We start from the raw sequence: 20182 nt of genomic DNA on the forward strand, positions 1-20182 counted from the left end.
TCCCGAAAACTTCTACCGGAGGAAAGCGTGGACGTTTTCTTCGCTGAGTTAAAGAAACTCGCAGTTCTGTTCGGTGGAGGGGTGTCGGAGCGGACGCTCGCGGACGCGTTTGTGGCGGGCCTTCCCACTCGGGTGAAGCAGCTACTGATAGCCTCAACCAGCGTTTCAACAACGACCCTGGAACACTTGATGGAACGTGCTCGAGCCATCATCAAAGATGAGGAGGACCTGGGGGAACCAGTTGTGATGGCGACACAGACAGGCCAGATTGGCGCTCGGGAGATTCCGAATCAGAACCCTGCAAGCAATGGGAAATGTTTTCGCTGCGGCCGACGCGGACATTTTGCAAGGAATTGCACCAACAGGGGGCGTGTGCGCTGTTTTAAGTGTGGCGGTTTGGGGCATCTAGCCCAAAACTGTGCGGGAAACGAATCAGGGGAGAGGACGTCAGCGCCGCCCTGCTCCCCGAGCAAAATTTGAACAAGGCGCAACCAGTAATGACCGTCTACGTAAACAGGATACCCTGCTCAGCACTTCTCGACTCAGGCTGTTCGCATACTATAGTGAGCACCAGGCTGTGTCCAAGTTGGACTAAGAGGAAGATCAAAGTCACCATGATAGGAGGCGAGACCCAGACATGCTGTGGAGCTGGAACTGTCAAGATCTACACGGACACCGGTGCAGCCACTAAGATCAATGTGCTCGAAACCCAAGGAAATCTCCTGGGGTTTGACCTGTTGCTCGGATACGATGCCATCAAGGCAATGGGGGGAGTCGCAATTCATCGGGATGGAAAGGTGCGATTCTTAGAGGCCCCAGTGTGTGCAGCACTCCATATCGATCGGCCGGATTTTACAGTGGACTACGACTCGCGCAAGAGGGCCTGGATTGCATCTTGGAAGTGGACCGAGGGAATGGCACCGACTAAACTCAAGAATGGGGTTGCAGAGTACCCTATACCCAGTGAGGCCTGAGCAGAATACGAAAGGGAACTAAAGGCGTGGATCCAAGATGGCTGGTTAATCCCCTACCCTAAGGACAAGCTTGGGCCTCCGAAGGGTCTAATACCCTTGATGGCAGTAGTCCAGCATAACAAGTCGAAAGTACGGCCCGTGCTGGACTATAGGGAGCTTAACAAGCATATTGAAGCCTACACTGCCGATGCTGACGTATGCGCCAGTAAGTTGAGGGAATGGCGTCAGAAAGGCACTAATGTCTCAATATTGGATTTACGAAAAGCCTATTTACAGGTGCGAGTTGATGAGACGTTGTGGCCGTTCCAGACAGTTTGGTTCCAGGGGCAGAGGTACTGCCTTACACGCCTTGGCTTTGGCCTAAATGTGGCACCACAGATCATGAAGACTATTGTCAACACAGTATTGTCCCAAGAAAAGCCCATGAGGGACTCAACGTCAGCTTATATTGATGACGTATACGTCAATGAAGATGTACAGTCTGCGTCGTGTGTCAAAGAAAAGTTGGCTCAGTTTGGTCTGGAATGCAAGAATCCCGAACGTTTAAGGGAAGGAGCACGTGTATTGGGATTGGATGTTTATGAAGAAGATGGCACCCTACAATGGAGGCGTGGCAGTGAAATTCCAAGCATCCCCAACCTCGTTACAAGGCGGACCGTTTTTTCTTGGTGTGGAAAACTTGTTGGTCACTTACCGGTCTGTGGCTGGCTCCGCGCAGCTGTTGGTGTGATTAAACGCAGAGCAAATTTAACAACAACGGGTTGGGATGACATATCCGATGATGTCCTACTAACTCTGATGATTAAAGAGACACTGGAGAGAGTGAACAAGAAGGACTCTGCCTGTGGGCGGTGGTGTGTTAACGGAGACAACGTAGGTGTGTGGGTTGATGCCAGTTCTTTGGTGTTGGGAGTATCGTTGGAGCAAGGAGGAAACGTGTTCCAGGATGCGTGTTGGCTGCGGCCCGTAACAGATTCTCAGCATATCAACCTGGCAGAGCTGGACGCTGTTGTAAAGGGGGTAAATCTGGCCCTGCAGTGGCAGTCTAAGAAGTTGACCTTGTACACAGATTCTCTCTGTGTCTACCACTGGGTGTCTGACACACTTTCAGGACGGACACGAATCCGTACCAAGGCAGCAAGCGAAATGTTAATACGGAGAAGGCTAGACACGCTAAAAAACCTGGTATCTGAGTATGGGCTATCACTGAGCATCACTCTGGTGCCATCACATTGTAATCGTGCTGACCAACTGACCCTTGTACCTCACAAATGGTATGAAGCCGCGAAGATGGGAATGGAGATTACTGCTCGATCTTGTGCAGTTGCAATCGACCCATGTCAAATACAAAAAATTCATGCACAGAGCGGACATCCGGGTATCAAGAGGACCCTTTATTTTGTGAGGCGTGCATACCCAGCAGTGACCAAGATGGATGTCAGACAGATCGTCAGAAATTGTGAGGCTTGCCAGTCTATTGATCCTGCACCAGAGCGATGGCAGAAGGGTCGCTTGGAAGTTGAGAGTGTGTGGCAGTGGCTGGCCATGGATATTACCCATTACAGTGGCAAGCCCTTTCTAACTCTCATTGATTGCGGGCCTACGAGATTTGCGGTGTGGCGGCAGATGACCAGACAGGATTCAGCAAATGTTGTTCGCCACCTATCATCCATTTTTTTTTGAGCGATGTGCGCCGGAAGAGCTCCTGACTGACAATGATGCAGCGTTTTGTAGCCAGCAAGTCCGGCAGTTGTTAGATGAGTGGGGCGTCTGACTACGGTTGCGATGTGCGCATGTGCCATCAGGAAATGGCATTGCTGAAAGAAGCCATCGCAGGATCAAGAGAATTGCTGCCAGGAAGCGATGTACTATTGCGGAAGCAACATATTGGTACAACATTACGCCAAAGGACGGGACGTCCCCTTCAACCGCACCTGCGAATGCTATTTACACGTACCGAGTCGGAGTGAAGGGAATCAACACTACGCAGCCAACCGACAAGGGAACATATAACAGATATGAAGTGGGAGATCCAGTGTGGGTGCGGCCTCCAGGAAATCGGTGCACCGACAAGTTTAAGCGAGGACACATATCTGGAGTGATTAGCCAGCAGTCTGTTTTGGTCGATGGAACTCCACGACATGTGCGAGATCTTCGCCCAGCTACCGAGGTGCGTCATACAACTACAGAAGAAAGCAGTGAAGCGTCTAGCGATGAGCTGCCGATGCACGGATTCAGTGAGCCCCTTCCAGAGACTGATAACGATACTTCATCTGATGAGGCGGAACCAGATCCAGAGCCCGAATCTGAAACAGTGAATGTACCTCTTCGCAGAAGCACACGCACTAAAAGGCCCCCCCCCAGTGCTCTCTATGTGATCATCAGATCAGGGGGGAGTGTAACGTGCATCCAGGAGATAAGCGCCCGCGTGTTTGCGTGTTGTGTGGGTACGTGGGAGAGACGGATGAGGGGAAAAAGACTTACCTCGAGACCAGCTCAGCGTTACCGACCAAAAATAGAAAAGAAAGACCAAGATGGCGACCGCCGTCTTTTGTAAAGTATGATGTCTCGCAAAGTCACACGAATTCTCGGAATATGCAAATTTAGCCGGCCTAGAACGACGATAAAAGCGGGTGAGGGGAAAGACGTGGGGAGTGACGATTGAGTTGGCTGGGGAATCGTGTGGCTGTTGCTTCTTGTGCCGTGTTGAGGATATCTTACCGTGTTAAAGAGAGAGTCGGGCGCCATCTTGAATTTTTCCTTACACTTTTTCCTTACAACTGTATGTAATATTGTCTGGATTCAAATATCCGCTTTTATTTTCCTGGTTGGACGCGTATGAATTGTAGAATAGTTTCCTTGACTACGACAACAATGGTTCAAGGGAGATAATGACTAAAAGTCTACAAGGGACATAACTCGTCTTTAATTTCAAATTACAGATTAAAAATGTAACGAAAAATCGGCCCCACGGATATAATTTTTGTGTATCATTTTCTTACAAGTATTTTATTTTTACATTTTAATTTTTGGGTAAATTTTTAGATTAGGTCCACCTACACAATTTTCTTTTAAATGACGACTTTCCTGGGTTTTCAACGATGCTGAATACGGAAATCCCATTGAAATTTTGCATGAGATATAAAAAGTTGTATTATGCATTGTATTCTTTGGCGGCCTTCTTTGTTACGCAAGTAGATTTGTTTATGGCGCGCTTGCACATGCGTAAAAAAGATGGCCGCCAAAGAATACAATGCATAATACAACTTTTTATATCTCGATAACTACTTATTTCTGCAAAATTTCAATGCGATTTCCGTATTCAGCATAGTCGAAAATCTGTGAAGTCGTCATTTAAAAGAAAATTGTGGTGGTGGACTTAATTTTAAAAAAATACTAATTTTTGTTTCGCGATTTTTGAGATGAGGATTTGTCATTTGGATTATTTGGATTACTGTTCTCATCCCAGTTGTTTTATTCACAGCATTTCAACTTATGTGAACTTCGATCTTATTCCGGTGTGAATCGTCAAACAGTGCAGCAGCAAATATTCACTGCTGAAATTTCACACATATTATGAACACTCAAACACAGAATTCTCTTACGGTTTTTCTTCTACAGTTGACACATGTGAAAACAGTGCTAACAAAAATGTCTCGCAATCCTGTGATGATGTATAGTAACAGACACAAAATATACTCACAAACTATTCTATTGCACACAAGTTCATACAGACACTTCCCCAATTATCAAGCAAGCTAATATAAAATGCCTTTCTAATTTACACGCACAACGTAGAATATTACTACTATCACTACGAATGATGTTGATAATAGTAATAGTGAGTAAAAGATAATACAAATAATGATGATATTACTGATAGCAATACTCATAATCGATCTATCTTTGTAATCCGTTTTCGGCCAGAAATTTGGCTGTTAAGTTCAACGATTTGACCTTTGAAAACTCTACCAAACTTCTGCGGCAATTTGGGGCCTAAACACTTGAAATTTTACATATAGGTTCCTTGGACATGGATCTAACTTAATAACTTGCTTTGAGCAATAAATGTTAAGGGGTCAAAGTTAAAAAAATTGACCGCTTTTTTTTTTTTTTTTGCTCAACATACACCTCCAAACACCCGGGCAATGCCGGACTGAAATGCTAGTCTATCTATATAGATAGATATTTATCTATCTATCTATCATATATATATATATATATATATATATATATATATATATATATATATAAGTGAACGTGTCTGTCTGTCTGTCTGTGTACATTTTCCTTCGCAATTACTCTGTTAATTTTCAGTCTACAGACTCGAAATTTGATATACAGAGTATAGAGAGGATTTGGGAAAATCTATTTGATCGGTTTTCGGCCAGAAATTTGGCTGTTAAGGGGGTCAAAGTTCAACGATTTGACCTTTGGGAACTCTACTAAACTCTTCCGACAATTTGGGTTCTAAACACTTGAAATTTTAGAAATTTTGGATCTAACTTAATAATTCAATTTGAGCCCAAAACAATAAATTTGAAGGGGTCATAATAGGGGTCAACGTTTAAAAATTGACCTTTTTTTTTTTCTTTTTTTTTTTTGCTCAACATACACCTCCAAACACCCGGGCAACGCCGAGCACCCATGCTAGTACGTATATATTTTTGTTGCATCTATAAAAGTGAAATTTTCTGTGTGTCTGTGTACATTTCCCTACGTAATAACTCTGTCAATTTTTAGTCTACAGACTCGAAATTTGATATACAGGATACTGAGATTTGGGAAAATCGATGTGATCAGTTTTCGGCCAGAAATTTGGCTGTTAAGTGATCAAAGTTCAACGATTTTACCTTTGAGAACTCTACCAAACTCCACCGACAATTTTGAGTCTAAACACTTGAAATTTCAGATATAGGTTCCTTGTGCATTGATCTAACTTAATACTTAATTTGAGCCCAAAACAATAAATGTTAAAGGGTCATAATAAGGGTCAAAGTTTTAAAAAATTGACCGCTTTTTTTTTCTTTTTTTTTTGCTTTGGTCTCTACCAAATTAGACAATTTCTGGTCTAAACATTTGAAATTTTACATAAAGGGTATTCAGAGATAGGGCAAGCTTTTTAATCGGTTTGGGTTGAAAATTTGAGCTATCAATATATAAATGTATGCATGTATGTTTGCATGTCTGCCTAAAACTTTCAGAAGAGGCGACAAATTTTTATAAGATACGTTTTCAGACGACAAATATCGAAAAATTGGCTAAAAACATTAATATCTTCACCTTCAACTGGGCACTTTTCTACAGGGAGTGGTCGCTTTTTTTGCCGATATTTTCAAAAGTCATCCTCTCCTTTCGATTGTCTAGCCTTAATTAAAACCTACATCACTTTCGGTTTAGCAGTGGTCGTAACAGCAAAGACGTCAGGTTTTTTACCCGTTCTTTTCCTCCTTCATGGTATGGGTTCAAGCCTGCCTTCCTACTACCAGTTTTTTTTTTTTTTGCTCTACATACATCTCCAAACACCGGGCACCCATGCTAGTGATATTAATAAAACTAAGCTTAGCAATAAAAAAGTAACATTAAGAAAAAATAAAATACTAAATAGAATGGTAATAAATTAAACAACAATTATAACATTAATAACAGTATAAACAATTATAACAATTATAACATTAATAACAGTATAAACAATTATAACAATTATAACATTAATAACAGTATAAACAATTATAACAGTTATAACATTAATAACAGTATAAACAATTATAACAATTATAACATTAATAACAGTATAAACAATTATAACAATTATAACATTAATAACAGTATAAACAATTATAACAATTATAACATTAATAACAGTATAAACAATTATAACAATTATAACATTAATAACAGTATAAACAATTATAACAATTATAACATTAATAACAGTATAAACAATTATAACAATTATAACATTAATAACAGTATAAACAATTATAACAATTATAACATTAATAACAGTATAAACAATTATAACAATTATAACATTAATAACAGTATAAACAATTATAACAATTATAACATTAATAACAGTATAAACAATTATAACAATTATAACATTAATAACAGTATAAACAATTATAACAATTATAACATTAATAACAGTATAAACAATTATAACAATTATAACATTAATAACAGTATAAACAATTATAACAATTATAACATTAATAACAGTAAGACAAATTATAATCAAAACCAACCTGCCTCCTCATTTGAGGCTTGCATTTACAAACATCCGTGGGCTAATTTAGCTGATGTTGAAGCATTTCTCCTAACAAATACCCCGGATATCTTAGCACTAAGTGAGACTAACCTACACTCCTCCATCCCCTCTAACTACTTAAACATGCTCGGATATCTCTCACTCTGCCGTAAGAACTCTGACAGACATATACACGGGCTTGGAGTCTATATTTGAAACACCCTCCCCTTGACGAGAGAAACTAAACTAGAAGCGAACGATCAAGCCTTTATGTGCTTTAGACTTAAGATGCAATATAACATTAGGGACTTTTATTTTTTCTACCACTCTCCCTCGACCCAGGACTGTACCCTAATAAACAAAGTCTCTGACAGCATAGATACAGCACTTTCTCTCAACACTAGCGCACAAGTGCATGTATTTGGTGACTTCAATGTCCACCACAGCAACTGGCTTGGATTTTCTACTCACACAGACGCAGCTGGTACCACAACACATAACTTCTCTATATCTTCACAAATGGTTATGTTTCCAACCCGTTTCCCACACCAGCAAGAACAACACGCATCACTTCTAGATCTGTTTCTGACCACAGTTCCCGATGACTGTGTAATGAAAGCTCACAGCCCACTTGGGAACGCCGATCATGCAGTGATAATAGTTGAAATCGCCCTAAACTCTAGAGCTAAAACTGAAGAACCATTGCTCAAAACAACGAGATATTATAAAAAGGCTGACTGGGAAGCCATCAGGGACCTCATCAGGGATGTCCCATGGCAAAATATCTTTTCACTTCCTGCTGAACATTGCGCAAATGAGACCACTGAATGGTTCAAAATGGCAATCGACGCACATGTTCCCACGCGGAAATTTTATAGCAAGCCCCACTCTCCCCAATACTTTACTTCGACTTGTGCAGCTGCCATAGTGCAAAGGCAGCATGTGTACCACAGATTTAACCGACATACATCCAGCTCAAACAGACAGAAGTATATAGAAGCCAGAAATAACTGTAAGAAAGAAATAGCAACAGCTAAGAGAGAATTTACAGAAACCACCAAAAAACACATCGAAGCACAGAAATTAGGAACCCGTGACTTCTGGAAAATCTACAACAATGTAGTAAATAATGGGCAATCAACAATTCCCCCACTATCCAACAATCATGAGGTTGTTTGCTCTACAACTGAGAAGGCTAACATGCTTGCCAGCCGGTTTGGCTCCAACTCCACACTGGACCCTGCTAACCACCCTTTCCCTGACTTTCCTTTGTGGACAGATGCCACTCTAGACGACCTGAAAATCATCCCTGTTCAGGTGCATGCTATCATAAGAAATCTTGACACTGCAAAAGCATGTGGACCTGATCTCATCCCGGCTGTGCAATTAAAAAAGTGCTCCGTCGAAGTAGCTCCAGTTCTCTCTAAACTTTATAACAAATGCCTTAGTGAATCTTCCTTTCCTGCCTGCTGGAAAACTGCTTCTGTAGTGCCAGTTTTCAAGAATTCTGGTGAAAGAACTGACCCAGTAAATTATCGTCTCATTGGCCTCCTCCCACTCTTCACCAAAATATTTGAGACCATAATTAACCAAGTTCTAGTCCATCACCTTACAGATGCTAAACTTCTGATTGACCAACAATATGGATTTAGGCAAGCCTGTTCCACAGCAGACATCCTAATTGGAATCTCACAGTGTATATACCATTCACTGGACAATGCGGGGGAGGGTAGAGTGGTAGCTCTAGATATATCAAAGGCTTTTGACAGGGTATGGCATGAAGGTCTTCTCAGGAAAATCAGATCATATGGTATCACTGGAAGAATACATAACATAATTAAATCCTTCTTAGATAAGAGAAAAATCCAGGTTGTCCTCGACAGTCGTACATCTAAACAATGATATAAATGCGGGAGTGGCTCAGGGGTCTAACCTTGGACCTCTATTATTCCTAATATTCATAAATGATCTTCCTGACAAAATTGTCTGTGAGATGGGTATATATGCTGATGACACCACGCTCTATAACAGACACGACAGGAAAACAAATGAACACATATCTAAGGAAATGGCAGAAACACTAGAAGATGATCTCCGATCCATAGTGGAATGGGGGCAAAAATGGATGGTCACATTCAATGCTGCCAAGACTAAACTTGTTTCCTTCAATAATTACAAGAAACCTTCTCTACCACCAATAGCAATGGCCAATGACTCTTTATCTGGAAGTACATCTTTTAAACTCCTCGGCCTAACGTTCACAGGAAACATGAGTTGGAACAATTACATTGAGAGTATTGCCAGGACCACTGTGAAGAAGGTAGGTTCTCTCTATCATGCTAGAAAGCTACTAATGCCCGAAAGTATCCTGTACCTCTATAAGGCCACCATTTGCCCATGTATGGAGTATTGATGTCATATTTGGGCTGGTGCATCTGCCACTAGTCTATTGCTTCTAGACAAAGTTCAAAAGAGACTCACCAATCTGATAGGTCCTGAACTTTCATCTAAGCTTCAACCTCTGTCCCAGCGACGAAATGTTACATCCCTCTGCCTGTTCTACAAGTTCTTTAACGGTGAATGCTCTGACGAACTGCAAGCACTTGTACTCCCTCGACGTAAATATCCCCGACCAACCCAACAAGCAGCTAAATCCCACCCCTTCACAGTAGAGATCCCTAGATGTAAGAGAGCCTTCTACTCCAGTAGCTTCTTCCCCAGAACCGCTAGACTTTGGAGTTCCCTTCCGGGTCCCTGCTTCCCCAACTGTACTGACATGCAAAAGTTCAAGTGTAACGCGAACCGACATCTTGCTGTCCAACTCCCTACATAGTACCCCTGATGATTATGTCCCTGATAGTAGCCCCCTACATAAAAGTGGCAATGTGCTTTGTTTGGGGTGAAAATGTGATAAAAAAAATAATCATTAGAATAATTGTAACAATGATATTGAGAATAGTAAAAACAATGATAGTAACAATAGAAGACAAATGAATACTACTAATAAGAATATTACTACTACTACTAATACTACAAATAAAGTAAAATAATAAAAAAGTATGAAGAATGTAGAAAATCAAAATAGTGCTATAACTAAAAGTATTAACAATAATAACAAAATGAACCACCAACAACGATGCTGCTGCTGCTGCATAGCAGAATAACTCCTAAACTACCCTTGTGGTTTGAAAATTATTAGCTGAAACTACGTATGTTAAGAATTGCTCAATAAATAATGTACCATTAAATATCTGTGATAAAATAATATTATTATTTAGAACACTGTTCTTAACATGGATATGGGAGGAGGCTACGTTAACTATTCTGTACTATCATTTAACAAATTAATATATAATATTCACAAAGTGAAACTCTTCCCAAAATTTATATTACGAATGAAGTCCTCTTTTCTCATCAAAGTTTGCTGTCAGATGTGAAGAGGAAAATTTGCCAAATTAGGGATGATTTCAAATATTTTTGCCTGATTTTTTCCTAAATGATTTTTCAGATTTAGATGAGAATATTAGTCTGATGGATGGGTTTACATGGAATTGTTTTTAATGGTATTTAAACGAAAATCTAGAAATGGCTGGAGTTAAAATTTCAGTGTGATTGACTTCAGAGATTTAAGGTAAAGATTTATCTTCATTATTAATGTGATCTATCGAGTTTGAGGGGGAGGGATATTCTATTTTTAAGTACTTTGTACATAAGGGATTGATATGTATGATAATCCAGTTTGTAATAATTTTTTTTTATCAGCAGATACAAAAATATCAGGTGGAGTGTTTACTTTTTTGTGTGAACTTCCGAATTTTATTTACAAGTGTTAGTGTATTTCTTTCTATTCTTGTGATGGTGATGGTGATGATGTCTCCATTCAATCTTGAAAAACTGTAGGGGCAGTTGCGCATGTAATTGTGTGGCAAGGGCTGCACAATTCCCAACAACACCTTTTGTGAATCGGCACTGTTTGAGTCCAGTGGCAAGGAGAAGTCCAGGACGACTGGAAACAATGCCGAGATAAGCGGAAAGCACATACAGCACCTGGAAGTCCCAAATGGTCACCCATTTAGTACTGACCAGGCTCATCGTTGCTTCGGTGATCTGACGGGGATCGGTGTCAAACGTGATTATGCCGTATCCATTTTCTATTTTGTTTTTTGTTTTTTTCTATTTCTATTCTTGTAGCCCGAAAAAAATGTAATATTTAAATTATTTCTATTAAAGTCCTCTTTATTCTAGGAAAAATTAATTTTTCCTAAAACTAAGAATTATTTCAATTTTAATTAAATCCTTTTTGTATATTACTTTATTTCAGCTTATATTTAATTCAGCATTTTTTTTTTTAAAGAATAAGTCGGTAAAATAATTAACGAAATTCATCAAATATTGGATTTAGAGAAAATTTTTTTAAATCGTGTTGTTTTAATTTTTTACATCAAAATATGTAGAAATAACATTGAGTTCCATTTTTCCTATTTTTAACTTTTTGGGGGATTTTTTGAATATTAACCGGGTGTTTATAATCTTTTTTCTTTAGAATACAGCAAAAATTATAATTAATCAATTTTATTTTACAAGATTTTACTATTAGGGGGACGCGGGGTAAGTTGAGCATAGGGGTAAATTGAGACACCCCCTTTCAACCACAATCGACTAAGCCAATCTAAGTTTGTATGCAATCTATAAACAACTGATCACGTGACTTTAACCTCCACCATTTTGTTTTGCTGAACCAAGATCAGAGGTTGATGCAGTAAAAGAAAATCAGATTTCGTGCCAAAAAAGTAAAATAAAGCGTTTCAGAGGTGAGTGTATGTTTCTTGTGTGTAGTAATAGTTTGATTAGATATAATATATGGTAGTTGTTTGTTCAATTACTTGCCTTCATAGTTTTTTACATTCACCACACATGAGATGCATGCATTTGAACAGACAAGTCAATGAGGTCAGACTGGGGTAAGTTGAGCCAATGCTAATGGGGTAAGTTGTGCCACTGGCTCAACTTGCCCCATATGTCTTTTTACACGTTTTCAAGAAACAGATGAATGTGCAACTACATCAGTAGGCCTGTTATAGAGTGAATTCAAAATGCATGTTGTGTAAGTTACATGCTCTACTTGTATAAGAATTACATATATGGGTTACCTGGTAAATGTTTAAGATTTGTACACCATGCTTGACTAGGAATTGGCATGCTGTACAGGCGCTTTGTTATTCTAATAATAATAATAATAATAATAATAATAATAATAATAATAATTATTATTATTATTATTTTTAACATTATTATTCTTATCATTATTATATTTGATAATTAAAATGAGAATTATCGGATTTATTGTGTTAACTTCATTTTTCTTTTTTGTGTGTTTCACAGAAAAAAAGGCTACCAGACATGCGCAACTACGTGCGAAAGACAAATCGTGGACAAACTCCTACAGACGTTATGGAACGGGCTGCTGCTGCTGTTACTGGAGGGCAGAGTGTGAGGAGTGCTGCAAAGGACTTTAACATTGATCGAATGACAATCAAGCGGTACATGGACAAACAAGACAGTCAATCAGCAGGGACTGCTTACACACCTGTTTCCTTACGGCAATTGGTTTTTAGTCCTGAAATGGAAATGGATTTGGCTGACCACGTGAAACAATTGTCAGACATGTTTCATGGTTTGTCATTGAGAAGATGTCGCACACTTGCATATGAGTTTGCTAAAAAAAACTGTCTCAATGTATCACCAAGTTGGGATCATGAGAAAAAAGCAGGATATGATTGGTGGTTAGGCTTCAAGAAGTGCCAGAACCTGGCAATTAGAATGACAGAAGCAACATCTTTTGGGCGTACCACAGCCTTCAACCGCCCAGTTGTTAATAAATGTTTCAACAACTTGAGTCAGATAATGGACAAGTACAAGTTCTCACCAAGTGACATTTACAACGCTGATGAGACTGGGTGCACCACCGTTTAGAACCCTGGAGCCGTTATCACAGAAAAAGGAAAGAAACAAGTTGGTTCAATCACCTCCGCTGATCGTGGAAAATTGGTAACGATGGTGCACACTTTGAGTGCAATTGGATCAGTTGTGCCTCCTATGTTTATCTTTCCCAGAGTCCACTACAGAGATCACTTCATCAGAGGTGGACCAACACAGTGCATAGGGAGGGCAACACAAAGTGGTTGGATGAATGAAGAGGTGTTTGTGGAATATTTAAATCACATCGTCAAGCACACCAGATGCTCACTAAAAAAGAAAATCCTCTTAATCCTCGACAACCATGACACATACTTCTTTGAATGTTGTGAACACAGCAAGATCTCATGGCGTTGTCTTACTGACCATTCCACCACACAGTTCCCATCGTCTCCAGCCGCTGGACCGGTCAGTGTATGGACCCTTCAAAATAGCGTACAACAGAGCCATGAAAGGATGGCTATGATCCAATCCAGGAAAAACAGTGACAATATATGAAATCCCAGCTCTTGTGATGTTTGCCATTACACCATTGAACATTGCTGCTGGATTCCAAGCCTTGGGCATTCATCCATTTAACCGGGATATCTTTAGTGAAATTGACTTTTCCCCTTCTCTTTCAACTGACCGTGAGCAAAATGTGGCTGCAGAAAGCCTTGAGGCAAATTCTACTGTAGAAGATGCAGGACCATCAAGTGAGGTTCCTGGAGCAGTTTTGCCTGTGCTCAGTGATGATGTCCAGCCACAAAAACAGCAAGCAGATGATCTTATGCAACCATCTGCATCTGGGTCTTTTGTTTCATCTAGCTCACATGATGTCATGCATCGTACATACATTTCACCATCTGCAATTCAGCCATTTCCGAAAGCAGCACCAAGAAAGTCAAGAAGAGGTGGTCGCAAAGAGGGCAGCTCAAAGATTGAACGACAGGAGCTGATAGCCCTTTCTGAAAATAGAAAGAGGAGCCTATTAACAAAAACAAAGCAGTGTTTGTTCAATGCTGGTGGGAAAAAGTCATATCCCTCGAGATCTAAAACCCCATTTAAGTGACACTGATGATTCAGATTTTGAATTTGATGATGTGTCATCAGATATTGATGGTGATATTGATCTGGATAGCCCAATAATCGAAGGTGATTTTGTGGTTGTCAAATGTGCTGGCAAATCACGAACTGTGAACTACATTGCTAAGGTTGACACTCTCAACGGGGAGGACTTTGAGTTCAAAGGAGTTTTCCTTTAAAACGTTGCTGGGAAGGTAGGAACGGACAAGCCTGTGTTTGTTCCAAACCCAAAGGACGAAGCGGGTTTCAATGCAGAAGATATTGTTTACAAGCAGCCACAGCCAAATGATGTTGGCAGTTCTGTCCGTTTTTCTGGCCAGCTCGTGTTCAGCTGTGATTTGTCACAGTGGCATCTTCATTAACTTACTTTCAGATACATGTTTCAAATTTTGTGCTGGTTCAATAACTGTAATTAACATTTCTACTTCATGATTATAATTTGTTTTATAACCACAGCAACAATTTGGGGCTTGTTCTTTCTTCATTTGCCACACATTTTTGCATGGCACAACTTACCCCTGTGTGGCACAACTTACCCTAGAGGTTGGATCAACTTGCCCCATGGTCGGGGCAACTTGAGCCATTTGATATGCATTTTTGTAAAGCTCATGGTCGGTTTAGGTGTACTAGCAGAAGACTGCAACTTGTTTCACAATGTTCCCAAATAAAAGAATTGAAAATAATACACTCATCTTTGCAAAATTATTAGTCGTTTGGGTTCTGTACAGCCAAAATGGGAAATTGGCTCAACTTACCCCGCCTTCCCCTACTATTGCACTTTTATTAGTGTTATTGTTTTCTAATGTTAAATAAAGTAGTTAAAAAACAAATTACTTTTTCTTGCAATTAACCAGAAGTAATTATCGTTATAATATAATATATTAAAAGTAATGTCTTTTGGATAAGAAATGTTTAATGAATATGTCAACACGTAAAATCTCCGCAGTGAGATTTTAAAAATTTATTTTGGTGCTAAGTATCCTTGTTATAATTCTTTGGAGGTGTCTTCTGGATAAGAAAAAGTTTAATACCTTAAACGGAAATTACAGTAATGTATTCTATTTTTATTTTCATTTCATTCATAAACATGGGAGGGAAATTTATCTTCAAATATCTTTAACTTCGAATTAGAGCCTCGGACTATTAAGTAAATATTAATAAGTCCTTTAACCTCCCCCCACCCCTTTTTTTTTAATGGAGAGTAGGCAACGCATTGTGGATGCGTTATCGGCAGTTCCCGGTACTCTTGCTTCTCCTTATTTGTCCCTCAGTCCTCATTCCGTATGAGTGATTTTTCTGACAAAGGCTGAAGAAAAAGATGCTTTCCAGGACGGCAGTACTTCGTGAACAGTAGCCTGAGATGTCAGAAATCTTCTGTTTCTATGTTTATCATTGTGGCTATGTAACTAGTAAGGGTGCTGGAGGTAAACGTTTTGTCTGGGCTGACGTTATCCGCCTGATAGTAGGGACCTGAACCTTGGATTAACCACTAAAGAGGCTGTCTTATCAGCAGGTGCAAAGTACTGGGACTGCTGTATTGCCATTTGGTGAATGGATTCTGGACTATGCAGTAGTTTCTGGTGGGGCCTCTCGATACCATACTAGTGGGTAATTGTTACAGCTTAACCTTATCATGTGCTACAAAAAAAAAAAATTCTCATCTTTTTCTCTCCTGCTTTCCCACACTGTCTTGCTCTAACCAAGCCTGTCGACCTGTTCCACAAATCCCAAATCCTGAACATGAAATATCTCCAGAAAAAAATCACGAATAAACCTAGAACCCCATCCTCCAATGTAGACCCTTACTGCCATGTCTCCTTCTCCAACATCAGGGGTCTACGTTCCAACCTTCCAGAGGTTGAAACCCAATTACAGGAATCGAAACCAAACATATTCTTTCTAAGTGAAACTGGAATAGGGCCGACCACTTCCTTAGACAAATTCATAATTAAAGGATACTCTAACTTAACATCTAAATCAAGATCGCCATGGAATATGTGCCTACATTAAAGACGGCTTCCCATGTGGTAGGGATATCTCCAGTGAAGACCCTAATTTACCTTATATGTGCTTCTGGGTTGCACTTGCATTTATATTTGCCCTCTATCACCCCCACAACAGCGAAGTTACTATCTTTAAGAGCATATCTGAGAAAATTGACCACATCCTGTCTGCTCATCCTTCAGCTAACATCCACATTTGTGGTGACTTCAATGTCCACAATGTGAAATGGCTGACCCACTCAAACAAGACAGATGATGAGGGGAGGTTCTGTCATGATTTCGCCATTGCCTATGACCTCACTCAGATTGTTCACGAACCAACCCGTGTGCCTGATACTTCCGGTCAGCACACTAGCCTTCTAGACCTTTTTCTCACAACTTCCCCTGAGCTATGTTCATGTTCTGTTCTGTCCCCTCTGGGATCTTCCAACCACTCGGTTGTATAAGTTAAGATAAAAACGAAATGCAATAAGTCTTCAGACGTACCTCTCCACCGTACTGCATATTGATACTCTACGGCTGACTGGGATAGCTTCCGTACATTTATATCTGATCTACCCCTACATTTCATGTTTAAAAAGGATGTGTCCTCCATAGTACCAGACCTGACCGAATGGTTAATTGTAGGCATAGACCGATTCAAACCATCCAAAAAATTCCAACAAAAACCTAACAGCCAGCCATGGTTCTCCCCAGAATGTGCTGCTGCCATCGCGCACAGAAATCACTTTTTCCATAGCTACCAGCATAATAGATGCACTGTGACTAGAGCTGCTTTCAGGACTGCCAGCAACCACTGTAAAAGAGTAATAAAAAATGCAAGAGAGCTATATGGTCAGTCCGTTAAATCCAAAGTAACTGAGCAGTGGCTTGGTTCCCACCAGTTTTGGTAAATAGCAAACAGGATCCTGAACAAAAACGTGCGTCTTATTCTCTCTTTAACACGGTAAGTGTGGGAAAAGATGTTATAAATAAAAAACCGGATAAAATACTGTTAAAAACTCGCTCAATACATGTTACTGTGACATAGGTTGACATATATTCGGCGGGGTTTTAATAGTATTTTGTATAGTTTTTTATTCATAACACCTTTTTCCATACTTACGGTGTTAAAGAGGGTGTGAGACGCCATCTTGAATTTTCGAATACATCGGTAAACACTGTATGTTTTTCGAGCTGAATAAATATGTTACATTGAATAAAAATACAAAAAATATATCCAGTTAGGTAGAAAAGTAACTTATCTTGCCTTTGATAACATTTATTTGTTATTTTTTTTTTTTTTATTTTTTTTTTTTTATTACATTTTCACCCCAAACAAGGCAAATTGCCACTTTGGTGTAGGGGGCTACTATCAGGGGAAACATCTACTGGGGCACTATGTAGGGATTAGGGCAGCGAGATGTTGGTTCACGTTGCACTTGAACTTATGCATGTCAGTACAGTTGGGGAAGCAGTGACCTGGAATGGAATTCCAAAGTCTAGCAGTTCTGGGGAAGAAACTACTGGAGTAGAAAGATCTTTTACATCTAGGGATCTCTACAGTGTGGGGGTGGGATTTTGCAGCTTGTCGGGTCTGTCGAGGGTGTTCACGTCGTGGGGGCACAAGTGCTTGCAGTTCTTCAGAGCATTCACCATTATAATACTTGTAGAACAGGCAGAGGGATGCAACGTTTCGACGATGGGACAGAGGCTGAAGTTTAGATGCCAGTTTAGGGCCTATCAGATTTGCGACTCTCTTTTGAACCCTGTCAAGGAGCGAGAGACTAGTAGCCGATGCACCGGCCCAAATATGACAGCAATACTCCATACATCGGCGAATAGTGGCCTTATAGAGGTACAGGATACTTTCGGGTGTTAGAAGTTTTCTAGCACGGTAGAGAGAGCCCACCTTCCTTGCAGCGGCCTTGGCAATGCCCTCGATGTAATTGTTCCAGCTCATGTTTCCTGTGAACGTTAGGCCAAGGAGCTTGAAAGACGTACTCTCAGCTAAAGAGTTGTTGGCCATTGCTATAGGTGGTAGAGAAGGTTTCTTGTAATTATTGAATGAAACCAGTTTTGTCTTGGTGGCATTGAACGTTACCATCCATTTTTGTCCCCATTCCACTACTGATTTGAGGTCATCCTCTAGTGTTTCTGCCATTACTTTAGATATATGTTCCTTTGTTTTCCTGTCGTGCCTGCTATAGAGTGTGGTGTCATCAGCATATATACCCATCTCAGAGGCAATTTTGTCGGGGAGGTCATTTATGAATATCAGGAACAGCAGAGGACCAAGGATAGATCCCTGGGGCACTCCGGCATTTATATTATATTGTTTAGACGTACGACCGTCGAGGACAACCTGGATTTTTCTCTTATCTAAGAAGGATTTAATTATGTTAAGTATTCTACCAGTGATACCGTAAGATCTAATCTTCCTGAGGAGACCCTCATGCCATACCCTGTCAAAAGCCTTAGATATATCTAGAGCTACCGCTCTGCCCTCTCCCGCTTTGTCCAGTGAATGGTATATGCGTTCAGAGATTACAGTGAGGATGTCTGCCGTGGAACGGGCTTGTCTAAATCCATATTGATGGTCGGTCAGAAGTTTAGCATCTGTAGGGTGCTGGACTAGAGCATGGTTAATTAAGGTCTCAAATATTTTGGCAAAAAGTGGGAGGAGGCTAATAGGGCGATAATTTAATGGGTTAGTTCTTTCGCCAGAATTCTTGAATACTGGTACCACAGAAGCAGTTTTCCAACAGCTCGGAAAGCAAGATTCATTAAGGCATTTGTTGTAGAGTTTGGAGAGAACTGGAGCTACTTCGGCTGAGCACTTTTTTAATAGCACAGCTGGGATGAGGTCGGGTCCACATGCTTTGGAAGTGTCAAGGTTTTTTATGATAGCATGCACCTGAGCAGGGGTGATTTCCAGATCGTCTAGCTTGGCGTCTGTCTGCATAGGAAAGTCAGGTAGGGGGTGGTTTAGAGGGTCCAGTGTAGAGTTGGAGGCAAACCGACTGGCAAGCATGTTAGCCTTCTCGGTTGCTGAGCAAAGAACCTCGTGATTGTTGGTTAGTGGGGGAATTGTTGATTGCCCATTATTTACTACACTGTTGTAGATTTTCCAGAAGTCACGAGTTCCTAATTTTTGTGCTTCGATGCGTTTTTTAGTGGTTTCCTTAAATTCCCTCTTAGCTGTCGCTATTTCTTTCTTAACGTTACTTCTAGCTTCTATGTACTTTTGTCTGTTTGAACTGGACTTATGTCGGTTAAACCTGCGGAATGCATGCTGCCTTTGAGCAATGGCAGTTGCGCAAGTCGAAGTAAACCATTGGGGAGAGTGGGGCTTCCTATAGAATTTCCGCATGGGAACATGCGCTTCGATTGCAGTTTTGAACCATTCAGTGGTCTTATATATGTTATATATTTGTTTTTTGACAACTTTTTCGAATCTATGTGTACAGTAATACAAACCCAATTATTCGAACTACAACAAAAAAAAAACAATTCTAAAAAATATTTGTTTGTAAAAATGCTTTATTATATATATATATATATATATATATATATATATATATATATATATATATATATATATATATTAAATTCAAATATTACGCGATATGAAGTTTAAACGGGTTTTTAATTACAGGTTTGCAATAATAAAAAATATATGTTCATATAAAAGAATATAAGACTATTGAGATAATGAAAATTGTAAATCTAAAATCAACCTTAAAAAAATTCGTTTTGATTTTATTATTTAAATTGATAGAGGGTGGTCCTTGTGTTTGGCGCTTTTTTTTTCCAAAATGTACGGAGGCTTGTAAAGAACATTATTTTAAAATACATGTGTCAACAGAAGACGTTAAAATTAATGTTATTTTATTAACTCTAGTCTGTGTAGTTCGTTAATAAAAATGTAT

At 39.8% G+C, this 20182-nt stretch overlaps 1 protein-coding gene across 3 annotated transcripts in view; it reads right to left on the reverse strand.

The window, feature by feature from the left end:
• LOC145256383 (uncharacterized) overlaps positions 1-20182 on the reverse strand; it is a 1175042-nt gene that overhangs the window by 999327 nt on the left and 155533 nt on the right. Inside the window, exon 1 of one of the 3 annotated variants that reach the window (XM_080115221.1) lies at positions 3696-3823. The exons of the other annotated variants lie outside the window; for them this stretch is intronic. Coding sequence (XP_079971347.1) covers positions 3696-3722 — 27 coding nt within the window. The 5' untranslated portion in view covers positions 3723-3823. Of the gene's footprint in view, positions 1-3695; positions 3824-20182 lie in introns of those variants that run through there. 3 annotated transcript variants of the gene reach the window in all.

This window comes from Euprymna scolopes, chromosome 32 (genome assembly GCF_053919585.1).
Source record: "Euprymna scolopes isolate OS-2025 chromosome 32, ASM5391958v1, whole genome shotgun sequence".
Classification (NCBI taxonomy): domain Eukaryota; kingdom Metazoa; phylum Mollusca; class Cephalopoda; order Sepiida; family Sepiolidae; genus Euprymna; species Euprymna scolopes.